This window comes from Cebidichthys violaceus, unplaced genomic scaffold, assembly GCF_023349555.1.
Source record: "Cebidichthys violaceus isolate CVI_PGR_0920_01 unplaced genomic scaffold, fCebVio1.0.p SCAF_10, whole genome shotgun sequence".
NCBI lineage: Eukaryota > Metazoa > Chordata > Actinopteri > Perciformes > Stichaeidae > Cebidichthys > Cebidichthys violaceus.
The window spans coordinates 1,603,082-1,621,857 of NW_027176263.1; the positions used below are offsets into that span (position 1 = coordinate 1,603,082).

The 18,776-nt window shown below is 39.2% G+C and overlaps 1 protein-coding gene across 2 annotated transcripts in view; it reads left to right on the forward strand.

Moving 5' to 3' along the window:
* grid1a (glutamate receptor, ionotropic, delta 1a) overlaps positions 1-18,435 on the forward strand; it is a 195,390-nt gene extending 176,955 nt beyond the window's left edge. The window contains exons 11-17 of one of the 2 annotated variants that reach the window (XM_068719898.1): positions 72-402; positions 2,843-2,981; positions 9,414-9,609; positions 11,099-11,265; positions 12,779-13,019; positions 15,884-16,025; positions 17,054-18,435. In XM_068719898.1, coding sequence (XP_068575999.1) covers positions 72-402; positions 2,843-2,981; positions 9,414-9,609; positions 11,099-11,265; positions 12,779-13,019; positions 15,884-16,025; positions 17,054-17,466 — 1,629 coding nt within the window. In that variant the 3' untranslated portion in view covers positions 17,467-18,435. The remainder of the gene's footprint in view (positions 1-71; positions 403-2,842; positions 2,982-9,413; positions 9,610-11,098; positions 11,266-12,778; positions 13,020-15,883; positions 16,026-17,053) is intronic. The other variant, XM_068719906.1, reaches the window with a different exon arrangement.
* The last annotated feature ends 341 nt before the right edge of the window (positions 18,436-18,776 follow it).

Here is an 18,776-nt window from a genome sequence, read left to right on the forward strand (position 1 = left end):
CCTAGCCATATTATGTTGTTTCAAAAAGAAATGTTATAAAGTTACTAAAACATATGAGTCTCCCTCCGCAGCGAGCTGACTTGGCCATATCAGCCATCACCATCACCCCGGAGCGTGAGAGTGTGGTGGATTTCAGCAAGCGCTATCTGGACTACTCCGTGGGAATCCTGATGCGCAAGTCAGAGGAAAAGATCAACATTTTCTCTTTGCTGGCACCATTTGACTTGGCAGTATGGGCGTGCATTGCGGCAGCTATCCCTGTGGTGGGCATTATGATCTTCCTGCTCAGGCGCATCCAGGCAGTGCGCTGCCAGAACAATGCGGGAGGTCACCCGCCGCCTTCTGTCTCCACTTCACTACAGAGCGCCATCTGGATCGTCTACGGTGCTTTTGTTCAACAAGGTGGGTTATATAGTTTAAGTCTAAGGACAGTGGATGCAAATGTATGTATATGTTATATATAGGAGGGCCAAGACATGGCAGGTCTTCAGTCTACCAAATCATACACCAACCTCTTACTGGTTAACACTTGTCTGTTTCCTCCTGTTGACCTTCAGTGATGCTGATCTTTGGAGACTAAGCACCAACCAAGGAGTCCTTAAATATACAGCCCTGAATCTTAGCAGAATACTAGCTTAAAAAGCACCAAAAAGTACTTCAAGGGATTAAGGACAGAATATTAATATAAAAGGGGTCCAATCAATGAAAATGCACATTTTGGATGTCGGTAAACAAATGCTGATTCAGTAGTGAGTCAGTTTGAGGCACAACGCCCACCATAGCATTTTCTAAAGGTGCCCTTGTCAAGGAGAATATCCCATCTTTAGGTCTGGTGGTGATCCAGGTATGTCCGGTTTGGATAAATGACTTCTTCAGCAGCTGATGTTGTAGCCTGAACAGCATCTATCAAAGTCTGGCACACTGCCTATGAGCCTCTTTTAACCCAGCAGCCACTATATTTCAAGAGAAGCTAAATTCCATCTCTTCTCTCTGCCTCTTTTTTCCTCCTGGGTTCTGGCTTGCGTTCCAACGTCGCCACTTTCTGTTTCAGTCAAGTGGATTGCATTTTTTCTCGAGATGACGTAGGTCGCTTTGATATGGATCTGACATCTGATGCATTGTGTGCCATTTTCAGAGAGCATAAACTTGGCAACCGTAAGCCTCCAATGATTGCATAATGATATGCCAACACTTGACTGGGTTTTGTTCTATGTTCATGCAGATTAAACTATCCACCCACAGACACACTAACTTTCCTCACTGCCTTTTTCAGAAAGGGACTGCCCTTCTTTCCTTCCATAAGGAGGTCGGTTAGAGGTGGGACATAATCTGAATTTGTATACGAGAACTGATGAAAATTCAGTTGAAACTATTTATTTCAAAGATGAAAGAGACTGCATCACAGTGGACGGTTGCAGTAGGATAGGATCCAGTAAAGTTTCAAGATGCACATTTCCCACTCGATGACCTTACGAAATCCGTCAAAGCCATATGTAATAAAAATGACTGATGCCGGAGTGCTATGCATCTGACAAGGACTTCAGTTTTTTTTTTCCCCCAAACTGTCCTAAGGGCACAGCTGTGTTGATTGTGACACTTTTAGGCAAATATGTTTTCATTACATTTCACACTCCTGAATCTCTCAGATGACATTTCTATGGCTTTACTCTTCAAAATTGGAATGTGTGCTGACATTTTTCTCATGCACCTCAAATGCTGTTGGATGTTTGGAGAGAAAGAGTCGGTATGACATGATGATGTGAAGATAGAAAAGCTAATGTGACGAACCAGTCTATTCTCCTCAAAGAAAACATGGAAGGACAAAGGATTAAATACACAGAGGAAAGAACATCGAAAGGACAGGAAGAAAAAAAATATATAACGGAGAACTGCTCTCTTTAATAAAACTGGATTGGATGAGTAATAGAATATAAAAGTGTGCAAGAAACAGTGCAGACTAAATGGTTTTGAATACACTTTCTTGGGAAGATAAGGGGTGGAAACACAAAATCATCATATGCATGCAGTCAACTGCTCCACTAACACCCAGAAGCTGTCCAGAACAACCACAGTCTGATCTGCTGGCCACTGAGCAGCTACACTGGAGCAGATGAGCTTAAGGGCCTTGCTTAAGAGCACCTCAGTGGTGGTAATGAGGGAGCAAGCAAGCGCTGCTTTTCACTTTGGGTCACAAGCTCATTCAAGTATGATTATTATCTCAAAAGTGAGAAAAATTACAATATACAGCAGATTTAACACAAAGTGGTGGGTACTTTATGTTAAATGTGCATTTCAGTAGAGGACTGCCCAATAATTGCTTGACCATTAAATATTTTAATAAGATTTATGGTATGGACATATTTTGAAACCTAGAGAAAGGAGCATGGTTTGTGGAAAATCATTGTTATAGACATGCATAAAGACACTGTAAAATCCCTTTTTTATGATAAATTATGACTACTGTACAGGAACAATCATATTATTATTATACAGACACACACAGAAAATTGTAATGTCTGTTTTCTCATCTCGATGACCAATCTCTTAAAAGCTTGTTTGAAATGCACAAAATAATCCTAGTGACTGAAAACACCAGGTATTAATATTAAAAAAGCCTTTCTTTTCTTGTCCCTCTCATAATATATACATTAACAGAAACAGATATTAATAAATCATGCCTACACATTTTGGCAGTATTAGAACTTCCACATGAGATGTACAACATATACAAATGTGTTGCATAAATGGGACTGCAGTGCATATTGTGTTTTTGTATTCACACTAGAGCAGGGATATGAGATGATGTTTTTATACCCATGTGTTTGTAACTGCTCCTCCACAGGCAGTGACTCCATCCTGGGATCAGTGGCTCTGCGTATTGTCATGGGCAGCTGGTGGCTCTTCACTCTCATTGTCTGTTCGTCCTACACAGCAAACCTGGCTGCCTACCTCACAGTGTCACGCATGGACAATGCAGTCCGGTAAGGCACAACACTGCATCTTAATGTTTACACTGTGTGAAATGCATCATAATGCAGCTGTCACTCTTATTGTGGAACCTCAACACAACAAGAGATTTAAATTGCAAAAAGGAACAGATGTGTTTACGCTGCATGTGCTTTAAAGTAGTATCATCGAGGCGCTATTATCGCCGGAATTTACCTTGAATGTCAAACGCCATTTCTTTGTTATTATTCTCACAGTGGGAATAGTAAATGCTTTAAACATTGGTTTTTGGCCCAAATCTCCATCCAAGTCTTTTGATATCATAATCATATTTGCCTGAATCTTGATTAAATGTGTGTCTGACACACTGAAATAACAGCTGTAGCCTTCTAGATTTGACACACCATATTTTTTGCAAGTGGAAGAATGAAACTCCTGAAATCGATATAAAGTGATCCACTAGAGAGAAGACTTCTCACTCGGTTGAAGTTGTTTGAACTACAGAGTTACGGAGTGATGCTTTATTTCATTTTTTCTTTTGGCTGAGTACAGACACCTGCTGCAGCAGCACATAAACCAGACAGTTTCATTTTGGTCTGTCATCAAGTTACTCATGGAATTAACATTAAATACAGCTGATATGACCTGCAGCCGGGGGCAGTGAAAGAGACGGTCAGTTTTGTTATCATACAAGCTCAGCAAATTTTGCCAGCCCGGGTGCCAAAACAGAGCTAATCGCCAGTGCATCAAATAATTTTTCATATTCACACACTTTATTTTTCACTGTTATAGTATGCAGTGAAATGCTCGAAGTGTAGAGCACATGCTGGAACAAAAGCAGGCTGAGGTGGACAAAACGCTATTTAAAAAAATGAAGGATATTTTTTCATCGCCTTTATTTCATCTGATATTGTACGTTAAAATATTCCGGATCGGTCCTCTATCAAGTATTGTGTGCAATATGAAGATATGTACTGTATGATCTCAATAAGTGAAGTAATTGATCCACTGACGTATACTTTATGGGACAAGGACTGTCTTAAATATTTGTGTATTTTCTCAAATTTGAAAACGATTTTGCATTGCAGTTTAAAATGAGAAAAAAAAATCGAAACATCAGAACTTGAGATATTGTGTTTATCTTTTTTCTTTTTTAAAGCTGGTGCCTACATTACCCACAATGCAGCCTCACAGCCGACCGTTCAGTTGCAGATTTTGGTGTGCTATGCTAGTGGCAGCAAATGCATGCTATGGAGTTCTGACTTCACTTCTGTCTATCCCATACGCCCAGAATTCACTCACCATTTCGCAAAAGGCTTTATACAACCTTTACACATATGCAGTAGTACTCCCCGAGAAAACAGACTTTGTTAAACAGACTTCGATGTGTAAGAGTTGAGTTACCCCTTGAAGGCTTTCATATAATCATTGAGGTATCTTCTTTTTTTCCACCGTTAAAGGGTTTGTTTTGGAGAGGGAGTAAAATGTATGATTTGTGATACTGGGCTATCCAAATGAATTGAACTGAATTGTGTGCATCAGCCTTGAATGTATGTAGTATCTCGTGAACTATTTCTATTATAGTGAGGTCTTTGTTTAGTGGAAACACAGAGGAGTTTTTTAATGCTGTACAGAGTGTGTGGTGTTCTTGAGGTTTCATAGAGTATATTTTACAATATTTAACCACAGGGACAGGTGCTGGCTTGAATGTCCATATGAGTGCATCTCTCATCAGCTGCATTTGGTGTTTGGTCTGTCTGCTTTTTTGTAATTTTTGACCCGCTGCCTAACAACTAACCTGTCCTCAGTCCAAATGCTATTTGTCAGTGAATCCAATTTGGTGTGCTGTCTCTCCCTGAAGAAGGGGCAGAGAGGTATTTGATTGCATTGGGTCCGTCTTCTGTTGAACAAATAGCCACATGTGGACATGTAAGGGGGGGGGGGGGGGGGCGAATGCTAAGCAGCTCACAGCTCAGCTGTGAAGAGAGAACTCGTAGCCTGTGTGGGATTCAGCTCTTAGCTAATCTAAATCGATTGTTTAGAAAATCTGTAGATTTAAGGCAATAAAACCTGAGATGTATAGTCATTTGCATACACTTAAAAATAAAAAAAGCATATAATTCAATAGCTTGCTCGTAGCTTTCCTTTGCGAGAAGAACAAATCAATGTAATTTAGGGGAGACTAGTACTTCATTGCTTTCCTGACATGCATAAGACACTCTTACTTAGCAGCAATGCATTCAAATTAACTCTGCTGCTCCACTTCCCAATTACATAATCTTTGTGAGTGAATACTCAGCTAAATGTGTGCAAAATATAAAAAAAAAATAGCTGTGAACACATTTGTGGAAAATCTTTTGTGACCCTGACTTCAATTTTCTAGTATGTTTAGTGAAAAAATTCAATGGATATATGGAACAGGATGATTAACATTTTTGAAGGATCTGATTTTTCTCCTAAATTTGTATGCCTGGGGTCACATCAGAGCAGTGAAGTGTAGAGAAGTGATTGCTTCTTTTTAATACAGGGATAAGACACAACACTTCAGATCCAACCTGAAGCTCAGGTATTAGGGAAAATGGAATTTTTTCTTTATTTACGATCAGAAATAAAAATCCCTTCCTTTGCTTTTGGGCAAAAGGAACATTGGAGGACATATAGTGCAGGACACTTACATAGACAATATGTTGCGTTTCCCATCATCCTGGGTAAGTAACCAGGTTATGCAGGTATGTGAAGAACATGTGTAATAACCGGACACAGTAATGCAGCAGGTCAGTATCAGTTTCCCTTATGCCTGGCCTTATTTTGAAAGCATGGCTCACTAATTATAACTTTAGTAATGAAAGATGCTCTGTGTGTGTGTGTGTGTGTGTGTGTGTGTGTGTGTGTGTGTGTGTGTGTGTGTGTGTGTGTGTGTGTGTGTGTGTGTAAATAGTCAACTTTCTGTTAGTTTTAATCGGACATTAGGAGGAATCAGTTTAAATACAAAGACGGATCGCTCTGCTGTTATCTCTCCTTTAATCCAGCTGCTCAGCTGTTACTTTCCCTGGCTGCAGTCTTCTGTCATGCACATGTGTAGTTTTAAAAAAACAGATTAGAAAATGGTTTCCCATATACATGGCAGGGAAATCAGTGTTCTCAAGGGGAAATCTACCTGGGGAAATCAGGTTTCCCTAATCCCCTATCTCTGTTTACCGGAGAAAGTAGACAGTAAACTGGTTACTCATTAATTGCATGTAAATGAGCAGACTGGAAAAGGAAAGGTACTTGCCGAAATGTTTACACAATGCCCACAAAACCATGTCCTTGCTGCCTTGGAGTATTGTGGTTTAGGTGGAAGAGCTGTGCTGTCTGAACCCAAGTATGGGAGCAAAAGAACTATGAGAATGTGGATTGCTGTATTATTATAGGCAGTTTTTTTTTTTTAATCTTCCTCTCCAGTTGCACTATGCCTGGAGGGTTCACTCACTGTTCAGTTTTAGGCGCCATCATTTTATCACACTTTGCTCTAACTTGGCAAGCTCATCTATAAATGTAATGTCTCATTTCATAAAGATGATAACTTAGATTTTAATTGTACCTGGTGGCCAAAGATCTACTATGAAATGAGGGCGGATACCTCGAAATTTGCAATAGTGGAAAAGTCTTCCCGCTATGTCCAAACCTTGGGAAGATTGTGACAGATATTACTTAAACAATAAAAAACAGATGGAGTAAGAGTGCAGTCCTGCTCCTTTCATTTTAAAAAACATCAAAAGTTGTTTTTTTGCGTCATTCTTGTAATGAACGTCTTGTCTTTCTGCCATAAGTCTGTTTCTCTACAGATACTGCTTTACTACAGACCATATAAGACTATATAACCTCCTTTTGCAGTAAATGAAAATGCTTCCCACTGAGTCTGTGGGCATGTGTGATTGCCCTTGCCTGTTTCAAAGTGTGCATTAGTCATTAAATTGGTGTACTGGGGGAAACAATTAACAACTTAGTCTGAAAATAGTATGGTTACTTAAGCCATTATTTGCATATTAGACGTTTTCTTTAAACACTGCATGGCTTTTTTTCCTCTTTTGTTTGTTCTTTCTGTGCATAAGCCTTGACAAAACACCTACGCCTTGGGACACAGAGGTGAAACAGTGTTTTTCTTTCCTGGCTCACAGCAATATAAAACTATTATTTGTGTGAGAGGGAGCAAAAGAGTCAGATTAGTTTCATAACTTTGTTGTCCTCCAGGATATTACATGGATTAATGCTAATTCAGTTAACTATTTTTCTGAAGCCTTTTGTTTTTGTTTAGTTGCTTTAATCGTTACTGCTATGGTCAATTTTGCATTTATTTTAGCTAAATATAACCATGATGACCAACTGTACCGCCTGTCATTAAGAGCCTTTGGAAATTAGAAATTAGAAATGAGTGATGTGCACAAAAAGAAAGAAAATTATATCCTTTACAAGCTGTCTCTGTAGCTGTGCATGGCAGAGAGGGATACATAATGTGGTCGGTGTGTGGGATTGGTATTTTGCTTATTTCAGTCTTTGTTCAGCCATTATAGCTAATGAACCTTGGACCTCTCTGTATTGATTGCAAATGTAAATGTATGTTGCACTGCTTTGAGAGAAACAAAAGGCAAACAAGGATAAATGGCTGACAGATATCCTCAGTGTATAAACAGTATCTACTTTTCTTCCACCTTCCACCTCTTTTATAAGTTCTAGTTACTCCAGCAATCTAAATATTTCTAATGTTATCTCTAATATGTAGTGCAACATGTGCCTGTATAGTTATTATTCAAGCAGAATATTGTACTCGTTGCAGTAAAGATGACATTTTATTCTGACAGAATAAGATGGAGACAATGCAATATCTAGTCAGTAGTTTCTCTCACTGTTCGGTCCAAAACATGAGGTTGTCTCCGTGACGTCACCCATAGTTTTCTAAAGGAAGCAAAATTGAAGCTCACAGTTGGGTGGCTCCAGCTATCCAAAGATGGACATAGTGGTGGAGTGTGGATGGACCTGAGGCTGACCAAATGTTCCTGACATAGCTTGAAGCAACCATGCTAAGTAAGGCAAAGACGCTAGGCTAATATGCTAGGCTAATGTGCTAGACTATATGCCACTCTGTGTTACTAGCACGCTAACTTTTACCCTGTGGTCTTGTTGCGCCCGGTTTGCTGGTTGGTCCTGGTGCTTACATATTATTAAAATAATACCAATGTTTTTATTTAATTGAGCGGCTAAAAGATGAAGCACAGATTTTTTCATTCAATGTATTTGTCACATGAAATAGTAGAAGGTTAACACTACAACTCCACTGAAATGCAATCACCCGTCAGCTCCTTCCATTTCTGCAATTGACATTATTCTACGTAAAGCACACGCCTTCTACTCTCTTCTTGCCAGAGTCTTCCGTTCTGTCTGATCAGTATGAAGAAGAAGAGTCACGGTTGAATTGCAGTGACCGATATTCCTGGATTTAGCCAAGTTTAAGGGACATTACAGTTCCTGATATTACATTGAAAACTGAGGCAGGAATACTACACTAAGACGTTTTTATGACCTTTTTATGGCATACTTTACTCTGACTTTTAAATGATTTTTTTCTGACAATTCATGACACTATACTATGACTTTTTTATGGCATACTTCAGTCTGACTTTTTGTGACACATTATACTATGACCTTTATGGCACACTATTCTATGACTTTTCATGACATACTGTACTATGAATTTTTATGAAAAATTCATGACACACTATACTATTACTTTTTGATGAAAACTTCACGACACTCCACAATATTGTTTTTATGGAACACTATACTATGACTTTTTTATGGAAATATCATGACACAATATACATTGACTTTTGATGATACATTTATGACACACTATACTATGACTTATTTATTACATATATTACATACTATAACTACAACTTTTTATGAAAAATATTTGACACTTTATTTTGACTTTTTTTATGGCACATTATACTGACTTTTTAGGTCAAATTAGTTTTTTATACTTTTACTTTTTATTTCAAATTAGTGACAATACTATGACCTTTTTATGGCATACTTTACGCCAACTTTTTAATTAGTTTTAGTGACATACTATACTATATATTCTATATGACTTTTTTTGACACACTATACTATGACATTTTATAGCATACTTTACTCTGACTTCTTAATGACAACCATAACTCAAGAATTCATATGCTAATAGGATTAAAACAATGAAGTGATTACAATTTGGACAGAAATAGACGTAAACTGCTATATGACTGGCTGGCGGGGGCTTAACTGCTTGGCAGTCATTTTAGCTCGATACATGTACTTAAATGTTGACACCAGTCATGTTCCTTCAGCTAGTCATATAATTGTGTTTCTGTACAATATTTTTAAAGGATTATTTCCAGTTTTCCTAAATCATTTAAACTAACTCGCTAATTTGACCCTAACTATAGGTCGTTCCAGGACCTGTCCAAGCAGGTGGACCTTGTTTACGGGACGGTCAGGGACTCGGCTGTGTACGAGTATTTCCAGGCTAAAGGAACCAACCCTTTGGAGCAAGACAGCACATTTGCTGAGCTCTGGAAGACCATCAACAAGAACAACGCCTTTGAGAACTCCGTCTCCAGCCCATCCGAGGGAATCAAGAAGGTGAATATTTATTTTGGTATTCATTAATAAAATGTTGTCAGAACACTTTATACTAATGCTGCTGTTGTTGGACTTCTGTAGGCATCTTTGTAAACTTCATATCCTCAAACAGCGATATGAAAAGTTAGATTTAATCAAATCAGTTGTTTCTGAAGAGTTTATTATTTGAAACATGATTTGATACGTTTATTAAAATAGTCACGGTATTATTTAAAAACATAATGTAATTACATCTTCAGCTGAGAGAGAATACTGCAAAACATATGTTCAGCCTTGATGCTAATGAAATAAAGATTTTTACTTTCACACCGCCACGTAGGAACAAAACGCGAGTTAGTTAAATAATTACTGTTCCTGATTCACAGAGGCATGTGAGAAAAGTGGTACTTTTAATCTAGTGAATTGTGAAGGTTTTCAATTATTCTCGAAAACAGTGTGGTACTGAATTCATATTTCATGCATCTCACTTTTCCTTTAACAGATAAATCAACACACACAAACACCAGATTGAAGAATAATCCTTAATTAAACAGATTACAGAGTTTTTAACATAATGCACTTGTCATTAAACCGCTTTATTATTTAAGCAGCTAACTGCATTCAGCGTAGTCAGGCCAGTTTGCATTACACATACATTCATTGAAAACTAATATTCTCAGATTTAGATCCCACTTCAAACATATTTGAAGAGAAGAAGCCATTTTAGTCAGTTGCTGAATTACTACAGTGCTTCTCAAAGCCCACAAAATACTGCAAGTGTCTCAGTCTGACATCGGTTTTATAGTTTGTTGGTAATGTGATGTCTCCGGTATGTGTTTATTTATCAAAGCTGAGTGAACTTGAGAGCCCTGTGCAGTCCTAATGAGATGTGAGGTGAAAATTCTGCTCAGCTGTATTTGTTGAGAGCACAGCCTTATCGTAGAAGACGTAGGCTGTAGTGACACCACGGGGAAGAAAGCCAGAGAAGTGCATACAAAATAAACAGAAAGGGTCCAGAAGGATTTCACACGGATTTTCAGCTGTAGCTGTTCTACATATTCTCCACAGTGTGCGCTTGAGGCTACAGCACATGATTGTGTTTCTGAAAATATGCTACATCTAGAGGAATGCAAAGCTGGGAAATAAATAAGGATGCTATTATTTTCAGAAACTTTGTAAAGAAATCTAATAATGTGCTAATTAGTGTGATAATTATACTGTATACGATGCTGGGGGGGGACATGACAATGAAGGGGAAATGTCACAAATGGGCAGCTTATTAGTGAAAATAGCATTTTTATATCATTAAACAGTGAAATAACATGTTCCACCTGACTTAAAGGTAGATTCCTTCTGGATCGTGGGGTATGACTAAAGAAGGATGTTTTTTTATTTTATTTGTGCACTTATATAGTGGTATAGAGGTTTCTCAGCTAAGCTAGTGTCACTCGGCTATAAAACACATCTTCCATGTTTTAATCCTTTGTATGTCCTTTGTTGAACTACCCAGGCAAAGCAGGAGTCATATGCCTTTCTGTGGGACATGGCGGTGGTAGAGTACGCTGCTCTGACAGATGATGACTGCACACTGACTGTAGCAGGCAACAGCATGAGCACCAGAGGCTACGGCATGGCCCTGCAGCACGGCAGTCCTTACAGAGACCTCTTCTCTCAGAAGTACGTATGTTGGTATTTTTTTAGCTAAGCTGGAACCAGCAGATATGTTAATTTAAGGAAAACCACAGTGTATTACAACTTGGGTTTTTTCTTCGTAGTTCTGGCAATTTTGATAACATTGTACACATAAAATAATTGCAGAGATTTGGGAAGCAATCCCTAAAAACAAGTCCAACTGGGCATGAAATACAAGCGGTCAGACAATTTGTGAATGAGCCAAAATTTAAACCAGATTATCAAACAACTTTATTTGGCGGTAAAACCATAACTGAGTGGTAGTAATCTTATATTGCACAGGAAAATCGTGAGTGCACACAAGTACGGGAGGTTAAGGTTGACCCAAAAAGTTGCTATTTCCACAAAGAATCTTTCGCTCTTGATTTTTGCTTCACTGGAGCTATTTTTAGCGGGGTTACTGTGTCTCCAGGAGGCTTTGAGCTACAAATATAAAACCCAAGCTGTAATCAACATTAGTTTTTGTATTAATGCAGACTGATGACTAGATACTGTACAATGGCACTTAAACATTTCTCATCACAGTTTCTCTTGAAGACTGAGATGTAAATATTTCACATTTTCAGTCCATTGTTTTTGGTTAATCAGTTTTTTCCACAGACAAGGCAGAAATATGCTGCTGAAAACAATTTCAGTGCAGTTTTACAAAATTGATAGGCAGCACACAAAAAATGTAAATTCATGGTTAACAACATCCGAAATGGCAGGATTGCCCCAGGAAAACTACAAACAATGCCTCGGTGAAAGATTTTTAAACACACAACTTGCTGGAAAGAAGCAGTGCATATTTGAAGGGGTTCCATGAGTGTAAATGTCAAAAGCTTTGAGTCATTGTCTTCCTTTGGCTTTGGCTGAATGTGCCAGTCACTGTTGAAGAGGATGAATAATGACTATGCAGAAAGCTAACCGCTCCGATGGGACAGGTTCAGTGTCTCGCCTCAGTTTGAACTCAGTCGTCGTCATTCTCCTCAACAACAAACATCCATTCCTCTCTGCACACTAATGAACTGACTCTAGTATTTGATCATCTTTGTTTCCACGCATACAATTTGATTTGAAACCAATTAATGTTGAAGCTGAGACGCTTTTTCTTCGCCTTGTTTACATAAAACTGGTCATTGAGCTCTGGCAAGGAATTGTAAATTGTTTCAACCAATGCGTCAATAACACAAACTGCAGCTTTTAATGCAATTATTGCCACATTGGGTCTTTAGTTAGCTAACAATCAATGTTATTACAGTACATTAACACAGTATTATCAAGTAATTATAGTCATGCAGAGCAGTTATATTAATTTCCCTTCATGTTTCTCCTCAGAAATGATTTAATCTTCTACACGCTACTCCCATGTCTTTGTCATTTAATTAACCAGCATTTAACATGTCCGAATTGATGCTATAATATTATGATGTCAGATTTGTCCAATGCCGTGTGCTGTCATTACACAAAACTCTGCACCCACTTGTGTGAAATAACCACTTGTGTTTCTTCTCCACAGGATATTGGAGCTTCAGGAAAAAGGGGACCTTGACATCCTGAAGCAGAAATGGTGGCCGAGGAAAGGCCGCTGTGACCTGCAGAGCCATGCAGACGCCCAGCCGGAGGGACGGGCGCTGCGTCTCCACAGCTTTGCTGGCGTCTTCTGCATCCTGGCTGCCGGGCTGCTGCTGGCCCTCCTTGTGGCTGCACTGGAGACCTGGTGGAACAGCAACCCATGCCGGAGAGAGCAGCCCAAAGAGGTGACAACTGACATCTCATCGGGCCAGGGCCCAGTCCCAAGCCTGCTAACCCAGAACCGGTCCATGGTGGCCACCACGGGTCCACCTGCCCCACCAAGACCCTGGTCGAGACCCAGACCCCCGGGCCCCCCGGTCCTGCCCAGAGACGCCACTGCCACACTCTACTTTATGGATCCAGCAGGCGCTGACACCAGCCCCGATTTAGTAGAGCTGCAGTACACCCAGTTATAATAGGTGTGCCCCTGATGATAGTCCAGACATCATGTGATCAATCTACTCATTCCTTCTCATGTTGGGAGAGAGGTCGGGGTGCTTTGTTAGGGACTTCTGAGGCTTCTCTCTCAAACACACTCTCTGTGATTCTCTCATACTGACACATAAAAACATGAATTGCCTAAACTTGGGCCTAAACAGACAATCACAGTCTCTGGTGCTCATGTGAGAAAACCGCAGCTGAAGTGATAACAGTACATAATGTTGAATTGCAAATTCAAAACCACATACTGAAATTGTACTTCTGAGTCAATAAGTGCTTCAGTTGTACAATAGCTCTCTTTAGCTAATCCATTCAAGTCTTAATGCTTTAGAGCTCCGACTTCATCTCGCTGCTGTCAACTGGACAGCCCCTCTGCATGAGGCGTCCAGACAACTAAGGCTTGACATGGATCCCTAAACTAAAGTGTGAGCAAAAGCAGATAGCAAAGAATCTGAGCATTGACTTGCTTGACTTGACAGTCCCAACATTAAAATAAGAATCACTGGCTGAGGACGACCATTAAAGATCCAGTCCTGTCCTGAAAAGACACAGTAAATCAAACTCCACCCGTGCTGTTTTTTGACGCATTGAGTTTGACTTACTGCTGTTGATTCCTATTTCAGTTTTTGTGTGCAGCTGCTCGAATAATAACCACATACGGCTGTCATGTGAGATTCACAAGAGACAAACATCCCTGTCTCCTTATTTGTAGAACATAGGATGTGTTAGATGTGATGTTTCAGTATAATATCATGGTTATGTGCTCCATTAGTACGTTTGTAGACATGTTTTCAAGCGATTTTCCACCCAACATTTTATCCTTGAGCATCAAACACCCACCCTCTACAGGCTTGAAATCTGATAGTAAAAAGTAAGTACTGCCGGAATGATGAGTTGATTATTAGTTGATAAAAACTAAATCAATGTTTAAGTAGATTAGAGCAGAAACAACTGATTAGTTGAGCAACAGAAAATTATCTGGCAACAATTTATATGAGACTGCCTGACAAAGTTAAGATAAAAAAAAATCAGCTCGACATTTAATAGACCAATCAATAACTTAATTGAGAGGTTACAAATTAATTTAAAAAATATCATTAGCTGCAACCCCAACATAGAATAAAGTCTTTTATAAAGCAAGAATTATGTCACTTAATTATACTTAATAATTATTAACTTTTAAATGTTAGAATTTGCAGCTTTTATACCATTGTTTAATTAAATAGCCTTCAATTTCTTCAGTTATTTGAGGATGATGACATTTCTTACCATGAATTCAAGCTGACTACAGCAGCTTTCACAACAAACTTAGTTTTTGAAAAGTCACCTTTCAAGCCTGTGCAGAACAAGTGTTTAATATTCATAAGATTTGGGTGGAGTATCACTTTAAATTGTTCCAAGCATTGCTCGCACCATGACAGCACAAACATACAGTATGTGGACATTATGACAGCCATTTTAAACAAAACCTACTTCAAAGCTGTATACATCAGCTATACAAAGGAATAGTTTGACCTTTTGGGGAATAGCCTTTTTTGTTTTTGTGCCGGGAGTTAGATGAGGTGATTAATATTAAAGATGCACTGATTGATGTTCAGCCGATCAGTCTCATATTTATGATTTATTGCCGGTCAAATTTACAGACACGTGCCACATGACAGTTTAAAGTCGGCACACAGTGGCAGAGACAGTAATGTTACAGCCACACACACACACACACACACACACACACACACACACAACGTGTCGTTGGCCAAAGCATTTGCACAAATTGTCACAACTGTAAAAAAAAAAAAATAAGCCGTGGAGGGACAACCAACTTAATCAGACATGCTGCTCAGCGCTATCACAGTGACCGCATTTTGATGCATTCAAGCTATATATTCAGTAAAAAGGAATTTTATACATTAGTCAAATTATAGCGTTATGTGTTGAAAAGTAATTTTGTAAAATTCATTTTTTTTCACAGCTGATTTGATTTCCTCACACTAGCTCTAAGCAGCTAATAATACAGAATTAAAATACAATCATTTATTTCCTTATAATTTCAATTGTGTGATTTAATGCAAATACCCACTATAGATGGCAATAACAAGGAAGGTTTAAACTGAATTTTGGGCAGTTGCAATTATTCTTCGGGACAGTAGTGAAAAAAAAATTTGCCTTGCTGTCAATTAAAGTTCTTGAATTGGAATCAGTAGGTTGAATTTTTACAAATCTGAAAACTGAAATCGGTGAAGAAAATTGCAATCGGTATATATCTAATTCATATCGCTCTCATATCTGCCAGTTGCATAAGAAGCTACAGCCAGGAGATGGCTAGCCAAGGAAGTGCTCCAATTGTCAGCTTCCTAACATCTTCTCTAAAGAAAATAATCAAACTGGAACCAGGGTCGCCTGAAACTGCTCCCCTGACTTCATAACGCACAGGCATGAGAGCGGTAAAGATCGCTTCATCTAATTCTCGAGAGGCAAGCCAATCAGAGTATTTCTCAAAATGTCAAACTATAGCTTTCATCACCTAAGTAGTAATCAATTGCAATTATATGTCAATGATCGGATTCACAAGGGACCGTTTTGGTTATGTATCGTTGTCTATGATCTTCAGCAGGTGACTAAGGATTACGGTCTGGAAAGGGTTTCTGGTCCATTGACATATAATGACATAACAAGCGCTTCACCAGAAGGGAGGCGGCACATATGGACAGACAGAGAGAGAGACTGGGAGGAGGCCGAGGCTCTTGACACAGGTCAGGAGAGGCCTGACTTACTGTACTGGATGGTCATTGGCTGTGTCAGGGTGAAGGGGCGGGGCATGGGGCTGAGGAGGGGTAGATTGTTGTTGCTTCATTTGTCATCTCACCTCATGGTCTCTCCTGTTATGTGGCTTTTTTGTTTTGTCTGTCTTCAGTGTGGCTCGACTTCTTAAGTGCATGATGATGGAATAAAACATTGCTGTGTGGAGGGCAGGGTGCAGCCAATATGTGTCTGATAAATAATGATTTGCCTTTTATTTGGCTTCTCCCTCCCCTCTCCCATATTTGTGATTTTGAAAAAAATAGGAATCGATTTAAAGATTCTTCAATACAATTTAGATTATTTCGATCTAGTGACATGAACTACTTTGTCTTCTTTTAGAATTTACTGTGTCACAGAGTCTGATTCATTGGATCTGTGTGTCCATTGGAGCCTGTCTTGTTAACAGCAGATGCTCTTCATGCAAGAGTCACCCAATGCAGATGTGTGGTCACCTAATTGTGGAGAAAATTTAAACACTTCTGCATGAAGAGACATCTTCATTTGAGTTCATTTCAGAAGTGGAGACATTACCTTTTACGACCCCATATTCAAGATTTTGTGTTTTAAGATAATGTCTCTCTTGATGTGGGCTGCTTGAAAAATTCTAGTATATCATAAATGAATATATTGGGGTTTCTTCAATAAAGTTGAAACTAACCAGAGTGTTATTTTAGCACCCTTGAAATTCCTGTGAGCACAAAAATAATGACAATAAGTAGACTGCACTGCATGTAAACTGGTCATGATGGTGATGATGAAACAACCATTGTAACCTGTCTTTCTCTGTCTCCTTTCATTCTCTATCCCCGTCCTATTCTTTCCTATAACCTCCTAATCCCTTTCACTGCACATTCATTCTTTCTTTATCACACTCTTCTTTAATTACATTCATGCTCTCCCTTCAATTAAAATCTTTCTCCTGACCTCTTTTATTCCACACACGCTCTGTGGCTCTGCCTTTCTTTTCATCTATCCTTAGGACAAAGAGGTGAACCTGGAACAGGTCCACCATCGTTTGAACAGCCTCCTGGACGAGGACATGGCCCACAAACAGCTGCCAGGCCAGTCTATCGAGATCTCTGCCCTGGACATTGGCAGCATGCAGCCCAGCCAGTCCCTAGAGGCCTTGTCTGCTCGGGACTACCCAGCTCATCGGGGGCCGCCGCGGCTCTCTGTGTCCACCTTCCTCCAGGAGGGTCATGGGGTAGGAAGGACACTGGGCGCAGCCACTGGCAGGACCTTGCCCCTGCCCCTCAGCAGTGCCACCATGCCCTCTATCCGCTGCAAACACAGGGCACCCAATGGGGGGCTCTTCCGGCAGAGCCCAGTCAAGACACCCATGCCAATGTCCTACCAACCAGTGCCAAGAGGACCCATCCCAGAAGCCAGTGAGCCAAGCCACGGGACATCCATCTGAGCACACCGAACACTCACAGACACTCAAGCTCAAACAGATAGTGGAGCGCTAAACAGAGTGCTAACAGTGTGAAGAGATATAAATAACACATTTAAAAGGCTTTTTATTACCAGTGATGAAGAGTCAGTGGGACGATATGTGACAAGACATCGTCTTTAATGTACATATTTGTAAGTACAAAGAGAGAGAGAAGCAACATTAAAAAAAAGAGTATTTTGAATATTCTCAACAGTTGAGTTTAAAAAACATAAAAGTATTAAAAAAATGACTGTTTGAATAGCTTTGTAAATTTTGTTCTAAATCAATAAAGGTGACAATTCTTTGTGGTTGTTTTCTAAGTGCCAAGTTCAAAGATGTTTTCTTTCAGATCCACATTAACTGAATGTACTGTGAGAATTCATGCTAAAAAGACATTTCACACTTCAAAAGACATTGGAAGAATTGATTTGTTTCATATGAAAAAAATAAAAAGTATAATACAAAAAAACTGAGACGTGTGCTTGAAAACATATTTAAATGTTAGAGTATTGGTGCCATGCTGTCAGTGTGTATCTGTGACTATGGGGTCGCTGATAATATTGTGTTTATGAGGGAAATGAAAGCCTGAAATAGGGCATATTACTTTAATTGTTTAAGCTTTATTAAAAAAAGTTTTTAAGTGATAAGTTGATATTTTAAATATTAGGGGGAAAAACTGCTCAAGTTGGATTTGCAAAATACTGTTTGCAAGGCAACAACTGCATGATAATCAGCTTTGTTTCTTATTATCTCCAGCTAATTGCATTTTCTCCATTTACCTCTATTTTTTTCTGGACCGTGCTTGTTACAAGAACACATGTTTTACTGCAAATGACACTTTGTTCTTGCAGCACGAAACAATACCTTGTGGGCATCAGTTTTAGGCCTTTACACACGAGGAGCGAATAAACAACACAAAAATACTGAATACTTGCCTGCTAATAAGCGATTCTTGTGACACTTTTTCAATAAAGGGTGTGAATAGATTTGAACATGCAGAGAACCAACTATCGTGGTCTTATTGATCCAAAGCAGCATCTGCCCAGGCAGTCTTGTCAGAGGTAAATTGCTGTATAGCTTAAGCTACTGTGAGCTATTTTATTGAGTTCCCTTTTATCAATAGCTCTGGGTGAGTTATGCAGTGTATATGGTTAGGGCTTTAGGTATAAAAAGCAGAAGAAGTGGATCTGGTATGCGCTGCCATTGTCAAGGTTGAAAGAAATAATTAAGTTTGCTCGCGTGGCTTCGACTATGGAGCCTCCGTGAC